This window comes from Salmo salar, chromosome 11 (assembly GCF_965601325.2).
Source record: "Salmo salar chromosome 11, fSalSal1, whole genome shotgun sequence".
Lineage (NCBI taxonomy): Eukaryota > Metazoa > Chordata > Actinopteri > Salmoniformes > Salmonidae > Salmo > Salmo salar.
In genome coordinates, this window is record NC_138301.1 from 115264487 (window position 1) to 115283570 (window position 19084).

Consider the following 19084-nt stretch of genomic DNA (forward strand, 5'->3'; position numbering starts at 1 on the left):
GCTGTTACCTTCGCTGCTGATGTGAGCTGAATTGGAAATTATATTTAAAATCTTTAAACGTACATTAGTGCAGTTTCTGATTTGAAGTCCCAAAAATAATACTTTTCACTACCTCATTTCATCACTGCAATTCTTTTTCTAGACAGTATCTGAACAAATCTCTTCCTAATCTCCTTGGTCTTCAGACAGTAGACTACTGGGTTGATCAGAGAAGGTAACAGCGTGGCTATAATCAGTAAAGCATTACGCTCTGTCAGATTCAGCCTCACCCCTATCCTCGTCAACAACACAGAGACTAACTTGGGAGCGTAGTAACAGGACACCACAATGATGTGACAAATACAGGTTTTAAACACCTGCACTCTGCTCTCGTTGTTAGGCAGTCTCAGTACTGTGTAGATCAGATTCACGTATGACAGCAGAATGAATGTGAGCTGTGCACCAACCAACCACAGACCCAGGATGGTGGGAAGCATCAAATAGGGTTCAGGGTTGACACAGGCGGCTCTGACCATAGCAGGATAGTCACAGAACACATATCTAATGATGGGCTGGCAGTATGGAAGGCTGTCTGCCTGAGCTGTTACTACCCCCATGACCCCTAACCCTTTCAGCCAGGTAGCTGTGATCAACAGGAAGAGCCGCGGGTTAGTCAGGATGCTGTGGTACCTAAGAGGAGTGCTGATAGTGATGGTTCGGTCCAAAGCCATCAGGGACAGGGCCAGACACTCTTCGATGTCACCCAGTTGGTAGATGTACATGCTTGATATGCAGGAGTAGTAGGAGATGGTTTAGACCTCGGCCAGCAGGACAGAGATCATGGGGGTGCTGGTGCTGGTGGTGAACAGGATGTGGACAAAGATACAGTAGATGATATGCAATGTATATGCTATCTCTAGATATACTCAGGCAATTCACACAAGAAGGTACAACTTCGATGGCCCCACCTGCTTCATACTGCAAGAAAAAAACGACAGCTATCAGATTGTAATGTATCTCAAGGTAGTGGTAAAAGTGAAAACATACAGTTGAAGTCAGAAGTTTACGTACACCTTTGCTAAATACAATTAAACTCACTTTTTCACAATTCCTGACATTTAATCCTAGTAAAAATTCCCTTTCATAGGTCAGTTAGGATCACTTCTTCATTTTAACCTGTTATGGCTAGGGGGCAGTATTTTCACGGCTGGATAAAAAACATACCCGATTTAATCTGGGTACCACTCCTACCCAGTAACTAGAATATGCATATACGTATTACATATGGATAGAAAACACTCCAAAGTTTCTAAAACTGTTTGAATGGTGTCTGTGAGTATAACAGAACTCATTTGGCAGGCAAAAACCTGACAAGGTTTCAGGCAGGAAGTGGCCTGTCTGACAAGGTGTCGTTCTTCTTGTCTCTGTTTATTGAAGAGTGAGGATCTTAGCTGTCCCGTGACACTTCCTACGGCTGCCATAGGGTCTCAGAAGGCGGCAAAAAGCTGAATCGTGGCTTTGCAGGCTCTGGCTGAAACAAAGTAGCGCGTTTGGGTAGTGGCTGGATACAGTACTGTGAGACTCAGGCTCGTGCCCGCGTCGACCGAAAGCTTTGTTTACTTTCCTCTGTTTAGCTAAATGGACATTCCCGGTCGGAATATTATCGCTTTTTTACGAGAAAAATGGCATAAAAATGGATTTTAAACAGCGGTTGACATGCTTCGAAGTACGGTAATGGAATATTTAGATTTTTTTTGTCACGAATTGCGCCATGCGCGCGACCCTGATTTATCATTTCAGATAGTGTCTGGGACGCACGAACAAAACGCCGCTATTCGGATATAACGATGGATTATTTTGGACCAAACCAACATTTGTTATTGAAGTAGCAGTCCTGGGAGTGCATTCTGACGAAGACAACAAAAGGTAATGAAACTTTTATAATAGTAAAGCTGATATTGGTGAGTGCTAAACTTGCCGGGTGTCTAAAAAGCTAGCCAGTGATGCCTGGGCTATGTACTTAGAATATTGCAAAATGTGCTTTCACCAAAAAGCTATTTTAAAATCGGACATATCGAGTGCATAGAGGAGGTCTGTATCTATAATTCTTAAAATAATTGTTATGCTTTTTGTGAACGTTTATCGTGAGTAATTTAGTAAAATGTTAGCGAATTCCCCGGAAGTTTGGTTAGTGTTGCATTTAGCTGTCTTCTGGGTTTTTGTGACATTATATGCTAGCTTGAAAAATGGGTGTCTGATTATTTCTGGCTTGGTACTCTGCTGACATAATCTAATGTTTTGCTTTCGTTGTAAAGCCTTTTTGAAATCGGACAGTGTGGTTAGATAAAGGAGAGTCTTATCTTTAAAATGCTGTGAAATAGTCATATGTTTGAAAAATGGAAGTTTTTGTATTTTAGAGGAGTTTGTATTTCGCGCCACGCCCATCATTGGATATTGGAGCAGGTGTTCCGCTAGCGGAACGTCTAGATGTAAGAGGTTTAACGTACTTCGAAGCATGTCAACCGCTGTTTAAAATCAAGGCATTTTTATGCAATTTATCCCGTAAAAAAGCGATAATATTCCAACCGGGCGATGTTGTATTCATTGGCAAACGGCTGAAAGAACACAAAGATTGAGACGTCTCGTGGCACGCGCATCTCCAGTGTCACTGTTCCCAGCCTGACCACTCACAAAAACTCGCTGCTGTTTTTCGCCCAGAGACTGGCAGACGACCCCATTACAGCTTTCTCCCGGCGCCTTCTGAGAGCCCATTGGAAGCGTTACAAAATGTCATGTTACAACACAGATGCTGTATTTTCGATAGAGATGCCACAGAAAGAGCACCAAATGGTCAGACAGGCCACTTCCTGTAAAGGAATCTCTCAGGTTTTGACCTGCCATTTGAGTTCTGTTATACTCACAGACACCATTCAAACAGTTTTAGAAACTTTGGAGTGTTTTCTATCCAAAGCCAATAATTATATGCATATTCTAGTTACTGGGCAGGAGTAGTAACCAGATTAAATCGGGTACGTTTTTTATCCAGCCGTGAAAATACTGCCCCCTAGCCATAACAGGTTAACTTCTGACCAACTGGAATTGTGATACAGTGAATTATAAGTGAAATAATCTGTCTATAAACAATTGTTGGAAAAATGACTTGTGTCATGCACAAAGTAGATGTCCTAACCGACTTGCCAAAACTATAGTTTGTTAACATGAAATGTGTGGAGTGGTTGAAAAACGAGTTTTCATGACGCCAACCTAAGTATATGTAAACTTCCGACTTCAACTGTACATTTGGGCCTAACATCGTGGCCTAAAGACATAGGCCCCCACTTCATCTGAAGCATGATGTGGCTAACAACAGTTCCATCGTCACCTGCATGGCTACCTGTAAAGGTGATGACTCAGCCTCCCAGGTCTACCAACACTCTAATTAGGTCTCTGATGACCACCTGTTTGTTGAGCCTGAGTCTGAGGAGAGTGACAGGGACACTACACCTGGTGGGAATACTGCTCTGCCAACATACAGCTTGTTACTGTTCACTCATTAGGAGAGAGAGGGAGGGACAGAGAGAGAGAGACTCGTGTAAGCAACAAGCGAAAGCTATGGGTTTAGGCAAGCTAATTAAATACTACTGCTAAATGTACATTTGCTGAATCTTGCCAAAAGGCTGTTATCCATCTCTCTACATTGTCCCTAAAAAACCCAACAGTTAGTGGGGTTGTAATATGTTCAACACTGTGATATCAATCTTCTCATAGGATCTGATGTCTCTCAGTCAGAGTGAACAAATAGGCAGTCATCAGAGAGCCAATTACAATGTTGATACACCTGAGAAGAGTGTTTACATGTAGACAGCTTAGGCTGGGGAGAGTTATGACGTTTTAGGGTCAAAGGGCTAAAGAACAAGGTCAATACAAGTCGGCACTTTTGTTCCTACCTTGCATGCTGTCTACTGCAAAGCACTTGAAAATAAACTACTGGAAATGTAGGACTAGACAAGGCTGTCCCTTATCCCCCTTTTATTCACTATTGTGAAAAGCCACTGGTCATCTCAGTCCAGGTCAATGACAACATAAGGGAGGTGAAACGGAAGGACATCCAGGTCAATGAGAACATAAGGGAAGTGAAACAGAGGACATCCAGGCCAATGATAACATAAGGGAAGTGAAACAGAAGGACATCCAGGCCAATGACAACATAATGGAGGTGAAACGGAAGGACATCCAGGTCATTAAGAACATATCAGGAGCTGTTCCAGAAGGCTCAGGCAGTGGTCAGACAACAGTCCCACTTCAGAGTAATGAGTGAGTGATGCCAACCAGTCAGTGCCATGCTGGCATGTATCCAGTGGCTGATTTAGGCATAGGCGACATGGGCATCCACCCAGGGCGGCATCTTGCCGGGGGGCAGCATGGGATGCACAAGCAAAAAAATGTATTAATGATATATATATATATATATATATATATATATATATATATATATATATATATATACACTGCTCAAAAAAATAATGGGAACACTAATATAACACATCCTAGATCTGAATGAATGAAATAATCTTATTAAATACTTTTTTCTTTACATAGTTGAATGTGCTGACAACAAAATCACACAAAAATAATCAATGGAAATCCAATTTATCAACCCATGGAGGTCTGGATTTGGAGTCACACTCAAAATTAAAGTGGAAAACCACACTACAGGCTAATCCAACTTTGATGTAATGTCCTTATAACAAGTCAAAATGAGGCTCAGTAGTGTGTGTGGCCTCCACGTGCCTGTATGACCTCCCTACAACGCCTGGGCATGCTCTTGATGAGGTGGCGGATGGTCTCCTGAGGGATCTCCTCCCAGACCTGGACTAAAGCATCCGCCAACTCCTGGACAGTCTGTGGTGCAACGTGGCGTTGGTGGATGGAGCGAGACATGATGTCCCAGATGTGCTCAATTGGATTCAGGTCTGGGGAACGGGCGGGCCAGTCCATAGCATCAATGCCTTCCTCTTGCAGGAACTGCTGACACACTCCAGCCACATGAGGTCTAGCATTGTCTTGCATTAGGAGGAACCCAGGGCCAACCGCACCAGCATATGGTCTCACAAGGGGTCTGAGGATCTCATCTCGGTACCTAATGGCAGTCAGGCTACCTCTGGCGAGCACATGGAGGGCTGTGCGGTCCCCCAAAGAAATGCCACCCCACACCATGACTGACCCACCGCCAAACCGGTCATGCTGGAGGATGTTGCAGGCAGCAGAACGTTCTCCACGGCATCTCCAGACTGTCACGTCTGTCACGTGTGCTCAGTGTGAACCTGCTTTCATCTGTGAAGAGCACAGGGCGCCAGTGGCGAATTTGCCAATCTTGGTGTTCTCTGGCAAATGCCAAACGTCCTGCACGGTGTTGGGCTGTAAGCACAACCCCCACCTGTTGACGTCGGGCCCTCATACCACCCTCATGGAGTCTGTTTCTGACCGTTTGAGCAGACACATGCACATTTGTGGCCTGCTGGAGGTCATTTTGCAGGGCTCTGACAGTGCTCCTCCTGCTCCTCCTTGCACAAAGGCAGAGGTAGCGGTCCTGCTGCTGGGTTGTTGCCCTCCTACGGCCTCCTCCATGTCTCCTGATGTACTGGCCAGTCTCCTGGTAGCGCGTCCATGCTCTGGACACTACGCTGACAGACACAGCAAACCTTCTTTCCACAGCTCGCATTGATGTGCCATCCTGGATGAGCTGCACTACCTGAGCCACTTGTGTGGGTTGTAGACTCCGTCTCATGCTACCACTAGAGTGAAAGCACCGCCAGCATTCAAAAGTGACCAAAACATCAGCCAGGAAGCATAGGAACTGAGAAGTGGTCTGTGGTTACCACCTGCAGAACCACTCCTTTATTGAGGACGTCTTGCTAATTGCCTATAATTTCCACCTGTTGTCTATTCCATTTGCACAACAGCATGTGAAATGTATTGTCAATCAGTGTTGCTTCCTAAGTGGACAGTTTGATTTCACAGAAGTGTGATTGACTTGGAGTTACATTGTGCTGTTTAAGTGTTCCCTTTTAATGAAGCTCTCAACCTGATTCATTACAGCCTCGTCGATGAGAATGGGTGATTCTAGTTTGTGAGCTAAGCATGCTACTGCCTGGGAAGGTCCCCCACTCAGAAGTATGAGCTCCGGATTGGGCGTAGTAGGTTGACCTCAGGTCACTGGAAGCCCGAGGTAGGGGGAGCGGGGGAATCTGTCAATTAGAGCACCTCAAACTTTGTACAGTACTAATGCAATTAGGTGTGTAATTTAGTTTGTGTGTTTTCTGTTTGAAGTGCAATAGTGTAATAATCTTCTTTATAAGTGTGTAATCTATTTGTGTATTTATGTGATATAGGATTTGTGCAATTTAGTTTTATTTGTGTGTTTTTTGTTAGCAATAGGGTAATAGTGTAATAGTTTGATTCTCTTTATTATTTGTATTTATATACTACAATTTGTTTCTATTTGTCTTTGTTACTTCTTTTTGATATTTATGAGTCTTATTTTTGTATATATATTTATATTTATATAGTTTTAAATGTTATGATTATTTATTTGTGTTGTTCCAAATGTCAACAGATGGAGGACTGAAGAGATGCTTTTGTAATGGAGTCCTCTGATGTCTGAACTGGGAGGGACGTTTCCCTCAGTATTGAATTGATACAAGACACATCTGTTACTTTTTATCGTCTTTGATGTTATTGAATCCAATGGTTCATCAATAGAGGGAGGAGGCTGTGTATTCTTCAAACATCTCAGGGAACTCCTGTCTTATAAAGGGTACCATACAGGAAGGTAGAATATTTGTACATTGTTATATTAGCAGAACACTGCTTCTACAGTATTATGTGAAAGATGGTTTATTCTACATGAAACATTGCTTCTATAGTATTACATGAAGGATGGTTTATTCTACATGAAACTGTTAACCTGATAGTTATCAAATCAAATTGTACTTGTCACATGCGCCAAATACAACAGGTGTAGACCTTACAGTGAAATGCTTACTTACAAGCCTTTAACCAATAATGCAGCTTAAGAAAATAAAAACATAAAAAAGTAAGAGATAAGAAAAACAAATAATTAAAGAGCAGAAGTAAATAACAATAGCGGGGCTATATACAGGGGTTACAGGTACAGAATCATTGTGTGAGGGCACCGGTGTTGAGTTAATTGAGGTAATATGAACATGTAGATATAGTTAGAGTTATTAAAGTGGCTATGCATAGATATTAACAGAGAGTAGCAGCAGCGTTGAAGAGAGGTGGGTGGAGGGCAATACAAATAGTCTGGGTAGCCATTTGATTAGCTATTCAGGAGTTTTATGGCTTGGGGGTAGAAGCTGTTTAGAAGCTTCTTGGACCTAGACTTGGCGCTCCGCTACCGCTTACCGTGCAGTAGCAGAGAGAACAGTCTATCACTAGGATGGCTGGAGTCTTTGACAATTTTTAGGGCCTTCCTCGAACACCGCCTGGTATAGAGGTCCTGGATGGCAGGAAGATTGGCCCCGGTGATGTATTGGGCTGTACGCACTACCCTCTGTAGTGCCTTGCGGTCGGATGCCGAGCAGTTGCCATACCAGGCAGTGATGCAACCCATCAGGATGCTCTCAATGGTGCAGCTGTAAAACCTTTTGAGGATCTGAGGACCCATGCCAAATCTTTTCAGTCTCCTGAGGGGGAATAGGTTTTATCGTGCCCTCTTCACGACTGTCTTGGTGTGCTTGGACTATGTTAGTTTGTTGGTGATGTGGATGCCAAGGAGCTCGAAGCTCTCAACCTGCTTCATTACAGCCTCGTCGATGAGAATGGGTGCGTGCTTAGTCCTTTTCCTCTAGTCCACAATCATCTCCTTTGTCTTGATCACGTTGAGGGAGAGGTTGTTGTCCTTGCACCACACGGTCAGGTCTCTGACCTCCTTCCTATAGTCCGTCTCGTCAGTGATCAGGCCTACCACTGTTGTGTCAACAGCAAACTTAATATGGTGTTGGAGTCGTGCCAGGCCGTGCAGTCATGATTGAACAGGGAGTAAAGGAGGGGGCTGAGCACCACCCCCGAGGGGCCCCCATGTTGAGGATCAGCGTGGCGGATGTGTTGTTACCTACCCTTACCACCTGCGGGCAGCGAGGAGGTCATAGAGAGTATGATCACACAGTCGTCCGGAACAGCAGATGCTCTCATGCATGTTTCAGTGTTACTTGCCTTGAAGCGAGAAGTTATTTAGCTTGTCTGATAGGTTCATGTCACGGGGCAGCTCTCGGCGGTGCTTCCCTTTTTAGTCTGTAATAGTTTGCAAGCTCTGCCATATTGGACTAGCGTCAAAGCCGGTGTAGTACAATTCGATCTTGGTCTTGTATTGATGCTTTGCCTGTTTGATGGTTCGTCGGAGGGCATAGCAGGATTTCTTATAAGCTTCCGGGTTAGAGTCCCGCTCCTTGAAAGCGGCAGCTCTACCTTTTAGCTCAGTGCAAATGTTGCCTATAATCCATGGCTTCTGGTTTGATAAATTCCTTCTTTATATCCCCAAAATGTCAATTTATTTGGCGCGTTTGATTCAGAAATACACCGGTTCCAACTCGCCCAACATCACTACAAAGTATCTAATAAGTTACCTGTAAACTTGGTAAAAAATTTCAAACAACGTTCCTAATCCAACCTTAGGTATCCTAAAGCATATATAATCGATACAATTTAAGAAGGAATGTACTGTGTTCAATAGCGGATAAAAACAACGTGAAGCGCGCTCCAGGTTGTGCGCAACAAACAATAGAGTCCACTTGGCTTGACACTTAGAAAGAACAGACGTACTTCTTCATTTCTCAAAGGAAAAAGATCAACCATTTTCTAAAGACTGTTGACATCTAGTGGAAGCCATAGGAACTGCAACCAGGTTCCTCATAAATATAGTTTCCCATAGAAATCCAATTGAAAACACAGTGACCTCAATTAGTTTTTCCTGGATGGTTTGTCCTCGGGGTTTCGCCTGCCAAAGAAGTTCCGTTATACTCACACACATTATTTTAACAGTTTTAGAAACTAGAGTGTTTTCTATCCAAATCTACCAATTATATGCATATCCTAGCTAGTAACAGGCAGTTTATTTTGGGCACGCATTTCATCCGGACGTGAAAATAGTGCCTCCTAGCCCAAAGATATTTTAACAAACAGATTACCGACCATTTCGAATCCCACCGTACCTTCTCCGCTATGCAATCTGGTTTCCGAGCTGGTCATGGGTGCTCAAGGTCCTAAACGATATCATAACCGCCATCGATAAGAGACAATACTGTGCAGTTGTATTCATCGACCTGGCCTAGGCTTTCAACTCTGTCAATCACCACATTCTTATTGGCAGACTCAATAGCCTTGGTTTCTCAAATGACTGCCTCGAATAGTTCACCAACTACTTCTCTGATAGAGTTCAGTGTGTCAAAACGGAGGGCCTGTGTCCGGACCTCTGGAAGTCTCTATGGGGGTGCCACAGGGTTCAATTCTCGGGCCGACTCTCTTCTCGGTATACATCAATGATGTCGCTCTTGCTGCTGGTGTTTCTCATATCCACCTCTACGCAGACGACACCATTCTGTATACTTCTGGCCCTTCTTTGGACACTGTGTTAACTAACATCCAGACGAGCTTCAATGCCATACAACTCTCCTTCTGTGGCCTCCAACTGCTCTTAAATGCAAGTAAAACTAACTACATGCTCTTCAACCAATCGCTGCCCGCACCTGCCCGCGCGTCCAGCGTCACTACTCCGGACGGTTCTGACTTAGAATATGTGGACAACTACAAATACCTAGGTGTCTGGTTAGACTGTAAACTCTCCTTCCAGACTCACATTAAGCATCTCCAATCCAAAATTAAATCTAGAATCGGCTTCCTATTTCGCAACAAAGCATCCTTCACACATGCAGCCAAACATACCCTCGTAATACTGACAATCCTACAGATCCTCGATTTCGGTGATGTCATTTACAAAATAGCCTCCAACACTCTACTCAACAAACTGGATGCAGTCTATCACAGTGCCATCCGTTTTCTCGCCAAAGCCCCATATACTACCCACCGCTGTGACCTGTACGCTCTCATTGGCTGGCCCTCGCTTCATACTTGTCGCCAAACCCACTGGCTCCAGGTCATCTACAAGTCTTTGCTAGGTAAAGCCCCACCTTATCTCAGCTCACTGGTCACCATAGCACCACCCACCCTTAGCACGCGCTCCAGCAGGTATATTTCACTGGTCACCCCCAAAGCCAGTTCCTCCTTTGGCCGCCTTTCCTTCCAGTTCTCTGCTGCCAATGACTGGAACGAACTGCAAAAATCACTGAAGCTGGAGACTCACAGATAACTGCACCTGTACATAGCCCATCTGTAAATAGCCCATCTAACTGCCTCATCCCCATGCTGTATTTATTTATCTTGTTCCTTTGCACCCCGTATCTCTACTCGCACATTCATCTTTTGCACATCACTCCAGTGTTTAATTTCTTTATTGTAATTACTTCGCCACCATGGCCTATTTATTGCCTTACCTCCCTTATCTTACCTCATTTGCACACACTGTATATATTATTTTTCTACTGTATTATTGACTGTATGTTTGTTTATTCCACGTGTAACTCTGTGTTGTTGTATGTGTCAAACTGCTTTGCTTTATCTTGGCCAGTTCGCTGTTGTAAATGAGAACTTGTTCTCAACTTGCCTACCTGGTTAAATAAAGGTGAAATATTGTTTTTTAAATAAAATAAATATGAGCTTAGGGATGAGACACACAGGTCTGTCAGGTTGAAAACTACGACGTCCCTAAGTTGAAGATAACAGAGGTTATAACAACGTCGGTAAGAAAACAGTTGAAAGTGAACAGATTCATAGGACCAGCGTTATTGCTAAAATAGCATATCCAGTTAAGAAATGATACCGCATTTATGCGAAGAGTTATGTGACATTAGAATATTTGTGTTACTGGAGCTAACAACGTACTTGGCCGTGTGGAGGTTCCTGGCCAGGTAGATAACAGCCATGATGGAGTTAGCCATGATCATCACAGCATAGGCCAGACACCAAAACACATGATAGTATTTGATGGAAACCGTTGATGTAGAAATATCACTGGTGTATTGGATGTAGCACTGTAAGAGACTAGGACTGACTGCTTGTAAGCCATGGTCCAGGAATCTAGGGGGGTCCGTGGGCATGCGCCCCTGGGTAGTTTTCTTTTGTAAAAGCAGCTGTTAATTGGTCATTGTAATCCTGGGAGGCTTAGGTCTATGACCAAGATGGAATTAAAATAAAATACAAATCTCAAGTCAGGTGTAATGAGGATGCTTTGACTGTTGAATTAACTTGACTACTTGATTTGAAGTCCAAGATCATTGTCATATATCGCTTAATATAATCAGGTAAATGTTTTCACCTTCACAATCTTAAGCTAACGAGGTATGTTTTTTCCCTTTTCTTTAACGAGGGTAGGGCATAACCCCACAAACCCCCTGAATTCAAGCCCTGGTTATAGGATGTCTATGGTGAAGTCATCATGCAGGGTTTGGCTGACATACAGGTAGCTTCTCTAGCCAACAGGCATGGACACTCACCTGGGCCAAACACTCACCTGGGTGTCAACAGGTCACACAGGTCAACCCTAATACTGTAAGATATATTATAGTAGAATGGATCCCCCAAACAACTACCACGGGCTTCCCAGTCGAGCCTGGTTACTCTCTATGGTCTTTTTCCTTCTAGGGTGTTTTTCCTTCTAGGGTGTTTTTACTGGTTCTAATGTACTGCTTCTATTTCTGCTTGCTAAGCACTTTGTGAAATTGAGATGTAGAAGGGGCTTTATAAATAGATTTGATTTTTATTTGGGTTTTATCCAGACTTTTATTATGACTTTTTCTGTATGGCTTTAAAGGCATATCGCCAAAATAATATAAATATTTCATTTTGAAGAAAAACAATTTAAGTGAAGCAACAGTTTTCACTATGGCAGATACAGTATATCTTACACAGCATATCAGTCAAAAACAAGTCAAATAGAGATATAAGTAAATAGTAACACTTCATGTTGATTGGTTCGACACCACAGCTCTCTGGGCTCCTCTTTTACTAAGCAGCTTCTTGGCCGATTCCTTAAACTCCTCTGTCTTCAGAACATATATGATGGGGTTGAGCATGGGCGGCAGCACCGAGGTCAGAGAGAGGTTGATGATCCGGGCGTTGGTTGGTATGATTGAGTGAAGGAAGTATGTGAAATTAATAGGCAGGTAGAATATGGCCACGAGTATCAGGTGTGAGGTACACGTCTTCAAGGCTCTGACTCTGAGAGAGGGAGAAAGAGAGAGAGGGAGAGAGAAAATTAGAGAGGGAGAAAGAGGGAGAGAAGTAGAGAGAGGGAAAGCGAGGGAAGGAGAGAGAAGTAGAGAGAGGGAAAGTGAGAGAGAGACAGAGAGAGAGAGAGAGAGAGAGAGAGAGAGAGAGAGAGACAGAGACAAAGAGAGAGACAGAGAGAGAGAGAGAGAGAGAGACAGAGAGAAACAGAGAGAAACAGAGAGACAGAGAGACAGAGAGAGAGAGACAGACAGAGAGAGAAAATGACAAAAGTGTCAGTACAGTAAGTCATTATCTATCCAGTTCAATGGCGTTCTCAGTATTTCCAGCATTTATCACTATAACAACATACACTATATATACAAAGGTATGTGGACACCCCTTCAAATTAGTGGATTCGGCTATTTCAGCCACACCCAGGTGTATAAAATATTATAAAATCGAGCACACAGCCATGCAATCTCCATACACAAGCATTAGCGATAGAACGGCCTTAATGAAGAGATCAGTGACTTTCAATGTGGCACTGTCATAGGATGCTTCCTTCCAACAAGTCAGTTCGTAAAATGTCTGCCCTGCTAGAGCTGCCCCGGTCAACTGTAGGTGTTGTTATTGGAAATTGGAAATGTCTAGGAGCAACAACGGCTCAGCCACAAAGTGGTAGGCAACACATGCTCACAGAACGGGACCGCTGATTGCTGAAGTGTGTAGTGTGTAAAAATCTTCTGTCCTCACTACTTAGTTTCAATCTGCCTCTGGAAGCAATTAACTGTTCTTCGGGAGCTTCATGAAATGGGTTTCCATGGCTGATCAACCGCAAACAAGCCTAAAATCACTGTGCGCAATGCCAAGTGTCTCCTGGAGTGATGTAAAATTCGCAGACATTGGACTCTGGAGCAGTGGAAACACGTTTTCTGGAGTGATGAATCACGCGTCACCATCTGGCAGTCCGACGGACAAATCTTGGTTTGGCAGATGCCAGGAGTACGCCATCTACCCCAATGCCACGTGGCAACTGTAAACTTTGGAGGAGGACGAATAATGATCTGGGGCTGTTTTTCGTGGTTCGTGCTAGGCCTCTTAGTTCCAGTGAAGGGAAATGTTAACGCCACAGCATACAATGACATTCTGGATTCTGTGCTTCCAACTTTGTGACAACAGTTTGGAGAAGGCCCTTTCCTGTTTCAGCAACAATACCCCAGTGCACAAAGCGAGGTCCATACAGAAATGGTTTGTCAAAATCAGTGTGGAAGAACTTGACTAGCTTGCACAGAGCACCTTTGGGAGGAATTGAAACATCGACTGCAAGCCAGGCCTAATCGCCCAACATCAGAGTCCGACATCACTAACGCTCTTGTGGCTGAATGGAAGCAAGTCCCCGCAGCAATGTTCCAACATCTAGTGGAAAGCACTCCCAAATGAGTGGGGGCAGCAAAGAGGGGACCAACTCCATATTAATGCCCATGATTTTGGAATGAGATTTCTGACGAGCAGGTGTCCACATACTTTTGGTCCTGTAGTGAATATCTGAGACAGCACAACAATCAGTATCAGAGCTATATGTTTAGGTATATAAACAAAATATCTGTCTAAATCTCTGACTCTGATCAGTATGACTTCTCACCTGTCCTGGGGCAGTGTGATGGTGAACAGGGCGTGTGTGATACAGATGTATGATGATATGATGAAGACCATGGGGAAAAAGAGGACTAAACTGGGGTTGAGATAAGACATCACTATGTTAGGGACCACATCAGAACAGGGGGCCGCCAGACGGAACAGGGGACCGTGGTCACAGAAGTAGCTGTTGATCACCAGAGACCTACAATACAAAACATCTTCATTGTCCATATGTTACAGTGATCGACTGCTAATTTATTTTTCCAGCACCCGGTAACCGGTATACCTTTCGGCAACAGGTTCACCTCCTCAGCCACCTACCGACAGAAGGAGAGTCGGTTGATGAGGCACACAGCCAGCAACACCAGGAACACAGCAAACGCCCAGGCAGCACCCGTCAGCTGGAACATGGACCTGTAAGTCACCATCATATGGTACCTATATGGACAGTGGAAAGAAGTTGTTACCAAGGATTTTAGATGCAGTGTATTCATATATCAGGTTGAATTGTCAGTGAAAGCAGATACATTATTATCACACAAGGGGCAATTAAGAAAGCCTTTTGAATTGTATTTTATTGAATTATTTGATTTGATGTACTATCTCAAACCTGAGTGGGCAGCAGATGGCCACCAGTCTGTCGTAGGAGAGGATGGTGAGGTTGAAGGACTGCATGTTGAGGAAGAGGAAGATGAAGAAGAGGCTAGCGAGGCACTGGTTGTAGGAGATGAGCTGTCTACTGAACAGGAATGTTTCCAGGAGCTTGGGGACCAGGGCAGTGCTCCCACACACGTCTACGAAGGCCAGGTTGAACACAGCAATGTACTTGGGGCTGTAAGGTTAAGATCGTGACTTGATTATCTCCATGGGGAAATGTTTGTTTGTGCACTAGACACAGGACCTAGACAATTACAGAGAAAGTAAATATCATCAATCAGTAGACAAAAAGTGCAGATCCTCAATATCTGTCCACTGTCATCTGTAATGTGTAAGTTATCAACTATAGACCATCCAGCTGGACCTAATGGTGGTTTTCATTCAGAATCAACTATAGACCATCCAGCTGGACCTAATGGTGGTTTTCATTCAGAATCAACTATAGACCATCCAGCTGGACCTAATGGTGGTTTTCATTCAGAATCAACTATAGACCATCCAGCTGGACCTAATGGTGGTTTTCATTCAGAATCAACTATAGACCATCCAGCTGGACCTAATGGTGGTTTTCATTCAGAATCAACTATAGACCATCCAGCTGGACCTAATGGTGGTTTTCATTCAGAATCAACTATAAACCATCCAGCTGGACCTAATGGTGGTTTTCATTCAGAATCAACTATAGACCATCCAGCTGGACCTAATGGTGGTTTTCATTCAGAATCAACTATAGACCAGCCAGCTGGACCTAATGGTGGTTTTCATTCAGAATCAACTATAGACCATCCAGCTGGACCTAATGGTAGTTTTCATTCAGAATCAACTATAGACCATCCAGCTGGACCTAATGGTGGTTTTCATTCAGAATCAACTATAGACCAGCCAGCTGGACCTAATGGTGGTTTTCATTCAGAATCAACTATAGACCATCCAGCTGGACCTGATGGTGGTTTTCATTCAGAATCAACTATAGACCATCCAGCTGGACCTAATGGTGGTTTTCATTCAGAATCAACTATAGACCAGCCAGCTGGACCTAATGGTGGTTTTCATTCAGAATCAACTATAGACCATCCAGCTGGACCTAATGGTGGTTTTCATTCAGAATCAACTATAGACCAGCCAGCTGGACCTAATGGTGGTTTTCATTCAGAATCAACTATAGACCATCCAGCTGGACCTAATGGTGGTTTTCATTCAGAATCAACTATAGACCATCCAGCTGGACCTAATGGTGGTTTTCATTCAGAATCAACTATAGACCATCCAGCTGGACCTAATGGTGGTTTTCATTCAGAATCAACTATAGACCAGCCAGCTGGACCTGAATCCCGGCGTGGTTTTCATTCAGAATCAACTATAGACCATCCAGCTTGACCTAATGGTGGTTTTCATTCAGAATCAACTATAGACCATCCAGCTGGACCTAATGGTGGTTTTCATTCAGAATCCTTATTGAGAGGCAGGCCGGTAACCAGGAATACAGTTGAAATCCCGAGCTGATGGGGGGAATCTAAAAGGAGTGAACTAGCAGTCAGAGCCCCTGTGATGCTTCAGCTTGTGTTGTGTGTGGTGTGGTTCATCTGGTTGGGTTCTGGGACTGCAAAAATATAGTCCAATGAAGGTAGAATTATGCTGTATTATTACCACTGAGATAAAAGAGGACTGATTACCTGTGGAGACTGCTGTCCATGTAGATAACCATCATGACGAAGATGTTGCCCACCTAGACCCAATACACACACACACACACACACACACACACACACACACACACACACACACACACACACACACACACACACACACACACACACACACACACACACACACCACAGGAGAAACCATGACCCAAAAAGGAAATACAGTTAAGTTTATTTTTCACTCTTCATTTTTCACTCGTTGACTATGGGTGGCGCTATAGGCCCGCCAGCTGAAATGATACTTCACTATATCAGGTTTTCTTAATTTCAAAAAACATATGTGTGCTTTCGATAGGAAAGTGAAACCTTTTCTAGCTTATCAAGTGGATCAACTAGCTGACGATGGCGATACTTAATGACCTGGACCAGAGCTACTTAGTAAAAGCCTGGACTACAGCGAGTTTGTAGCAGCCTGGACCACAGCTAGTTAGTAACAGCCTGGACCACACCTAGTTTGTAACAGCCTGGACCAGAGCTAGCTTGTAACAGCCTGGACCACAGCTAGTTTGTAACAGCCTGGATCACAGCTAGTTTGTAACAGCATGGACCAGAGTTAGTTTGTAACAGCATGGACCAGAGGTCGTTTGTAACAGCCTGGATCACAGCTAGTTAGTAACAGCATGGACCAGAGTTAGTTTGTAACAGCATGGACCAGAGGTCGTTTGTAACAGCCTGGATCACAGCTAGTTAGTAACAGCCTGGACCAGAGCTAGTTTGTAACAGCATGGACCAGAGTTAGTTTGTAACAGCATGGACCAGAGTTAGTTTGTAACAGCATGGACCAGAGGTCGTTTGTAACAGACTGGATCACAGCTAGTTAGTAACAGCATGGACCAGAGTTAGTTTGTAACAGCGTAGACCAGACCTATGGACTGACCAGAGAGATGATGTATACGAAGCAGAGGAAGACGTAATAGTAGTTCATGTGGGGGATGTCGATGAAACCACTGATGAAGAAGTAAGGGGGTCGGATAAAGGTGTCAATGTTCCCTGTCTGGTTAGAGTCAGAGGTCAGGTAACTCATCCTGACTGGTGGTGTTATCAGTGATTCCTCCTGGCTCGAAATAATCTGTGGAAATATAAGATAAATACATCACTGTTTTTTAATTCACCTGTTGAGACATTGTAATGCGTCAAACATCATCAGTTCAAAGGTAAATATCCAAGTTCAATTGTCTATTTTTTATGTAATTATATATTTTTTTTAAATAAGAATAAAATTATTTTAACTGATAAAGTATAAAATAGAATCCATTTGACTTTTACCTCGGATACAGTTAAACAATTCTAATGAATAATCCAAGGAATAGCACTGTAAAGCTGATATTGGTTTCACGTTCCCTCCATTAGAATAACACTTACCTGTTGGTCCCACATACTGTATGGTCTAACATGGTACAAATCAAATCAAATCAAATCAAATTTATTTTTATATAGCCCTTCGTACATCAGCTGATATTCTCAAAGTGCTGTACAGAAACCCAGCCTAAAACCCCAAACAGCAAGCAAAGCATGTGAAAAAAGCACGGTGGCTAGGAAAAACTCCCTAGGAAAAACTCCCTAGAAAGGCCAAAAACCTAGGAAGAAACCTAGAGAGGAACCAGGCTATGAGGGGTGGCCAGTCCTCTTCTGGCTGTGCAGGGTGGATATTATAACAGAACATGGTCAAAATGTTAAAATGTTCATAAATGACCAGCATGGTCAAATAATAATAATCATAGTAGTTGTCGAGGGTGCAACAAGCACGTCCGGTGAACAGGTCAGGGTTCCATAGCCGCAGGCAGAACAGTTGAAACTGGAGCAGCAGCACGGCCAGGTGGACTGGGGACAGCAAGGAGTCATCATACCAGGTAGTCCTGAGGCATGGTCCTAGGGCTCAGGTCCTCCGAGAGAAAGACAGAAAGAGAGAAAGAGAGAATTAGAGAGAGCATATTTAAATACACACAGGACACCGGATAAGACAAGAGAAATACTCCAGATGTAACAGACTGACCCTAGCCCCCCGACACATAAACTACTGCAGCATAAATACTGGAGGCTGAGACAGGAGGGATCAGAAGACACTGTGGCCCCATCCGATGATACCCCCGGACAGGGCCAAACAGGCAGGATATAACCCCACCCACTTTGCCAAAGCACAGCCCCCACACCACTAGAGGGATGTCTCCAACCACCAACTTACCGTCCTAAGACAAGGCCGAGTATAGCCCACAACGATCTCCGCCATGGCACAACCCAAGGGGGGGGGGGGGGGGGGGGGCGCCAACCCAGACAGGAAGACCACGTCAGTGACTCAACCCACTCAAGTGACGCACCCCTCCCATGGACGGCATGGAAGAACACCAGTAGGCCAGTGACTCAGCCTCTGTAAAAGGGTTAGAGGCAGAGAATCCCAGTGGAAAGAGGGGAACCGGCAAGGCAGAGACAGCAAGGGCGGTTCGTTGCTCCAGCCTTTCCGTTCACCTTCACACTCCTGGGCCAGACTATACTTAATCATAGGACCTACTGAAGAGATAAGTCTTCAGTAAAGACTTAAAGGTTGAGACTGAGTCTGCGTCTCTCACATTGGTAGGCAGACCATTCCATAAAAATTGAGCTCTATAGGAGAAAGCCCTACCTCCAGCCGTTTGCTTAGAAATTCTAGGGACAATTAGGAGGCCTGCGTCTTGTGACCGTAGCGTACGTGTAGGTATGTACGGCAGGACCAAATCGGAAAGATAGGTAGGAGCAAGCCCATGTAATGCTTTGTAGGTTAGCAGTAA

The 19084-nt window shown here is 44.0% G+C and overlaps 1 protein-coding gene and 1 pseudogene across 1 annotated transcript; both read right to left on the bottom strand.

Moving 5' to 3' along the window:
- Positions 1 to 113: 113 nt before the first annotated feature.
- Positions 114 to 11054, bottom strand: LOC106595320 (olfactory receptor 10G7-like; annotated as a pseudogene).
- A 1020-nt stretch (positions 11055 to 12074) lies between these two features.
- LOC106595428 (olfactory receptor 1f45-like) lies at positions 12075 to 17382 on the bottom strand. The gene is made up of 6 exons (XM_082957581.1): positions 17200 to 17382; positions 16293 to 16345; positions 14573 to 14794; positions 14284 to 14400; positions 13967 to 14164; positions 12075 to 12333 (listed from the first exon to the last, which is right to left on the bottom strand). The coding sequence occupies exons 1-6, from the start codon at positions 17344 to 17346 to the stop codon at positions 12075 to 12077; spliced, it is 996 nt and encodes a 331-aa protein (XP_082813707.1). The 5' UTR covers positions 17347 to 17382.
- Between the last annotated feature and the right edge of the window lie 1702 nt (positions 17383 to 19084).

Coding starts and splice junctions, on each gene's coding strand:
- LOC106595428 (XM_082957581.1), bottom strand. CDS start 17,346: ATGAGTTACCTGACCTCTGACTCTAACCAGACAGGGAACATTGACACC. Junction 14,165..14,283: donor AACCGACTCTCCTTCTGTCG/GTAGGTGGCTGA, acceptor TTTGTATTGTAG/GTCTCTGGTGATCAACAGCT. Junction 12,334..13,966: donor ATCACACTGCCCCAGGACAG/GTGAGAAGTCAT, acceptor TCCCTCTCTCAG/AGTCAGAGCCTTGAAGACGT.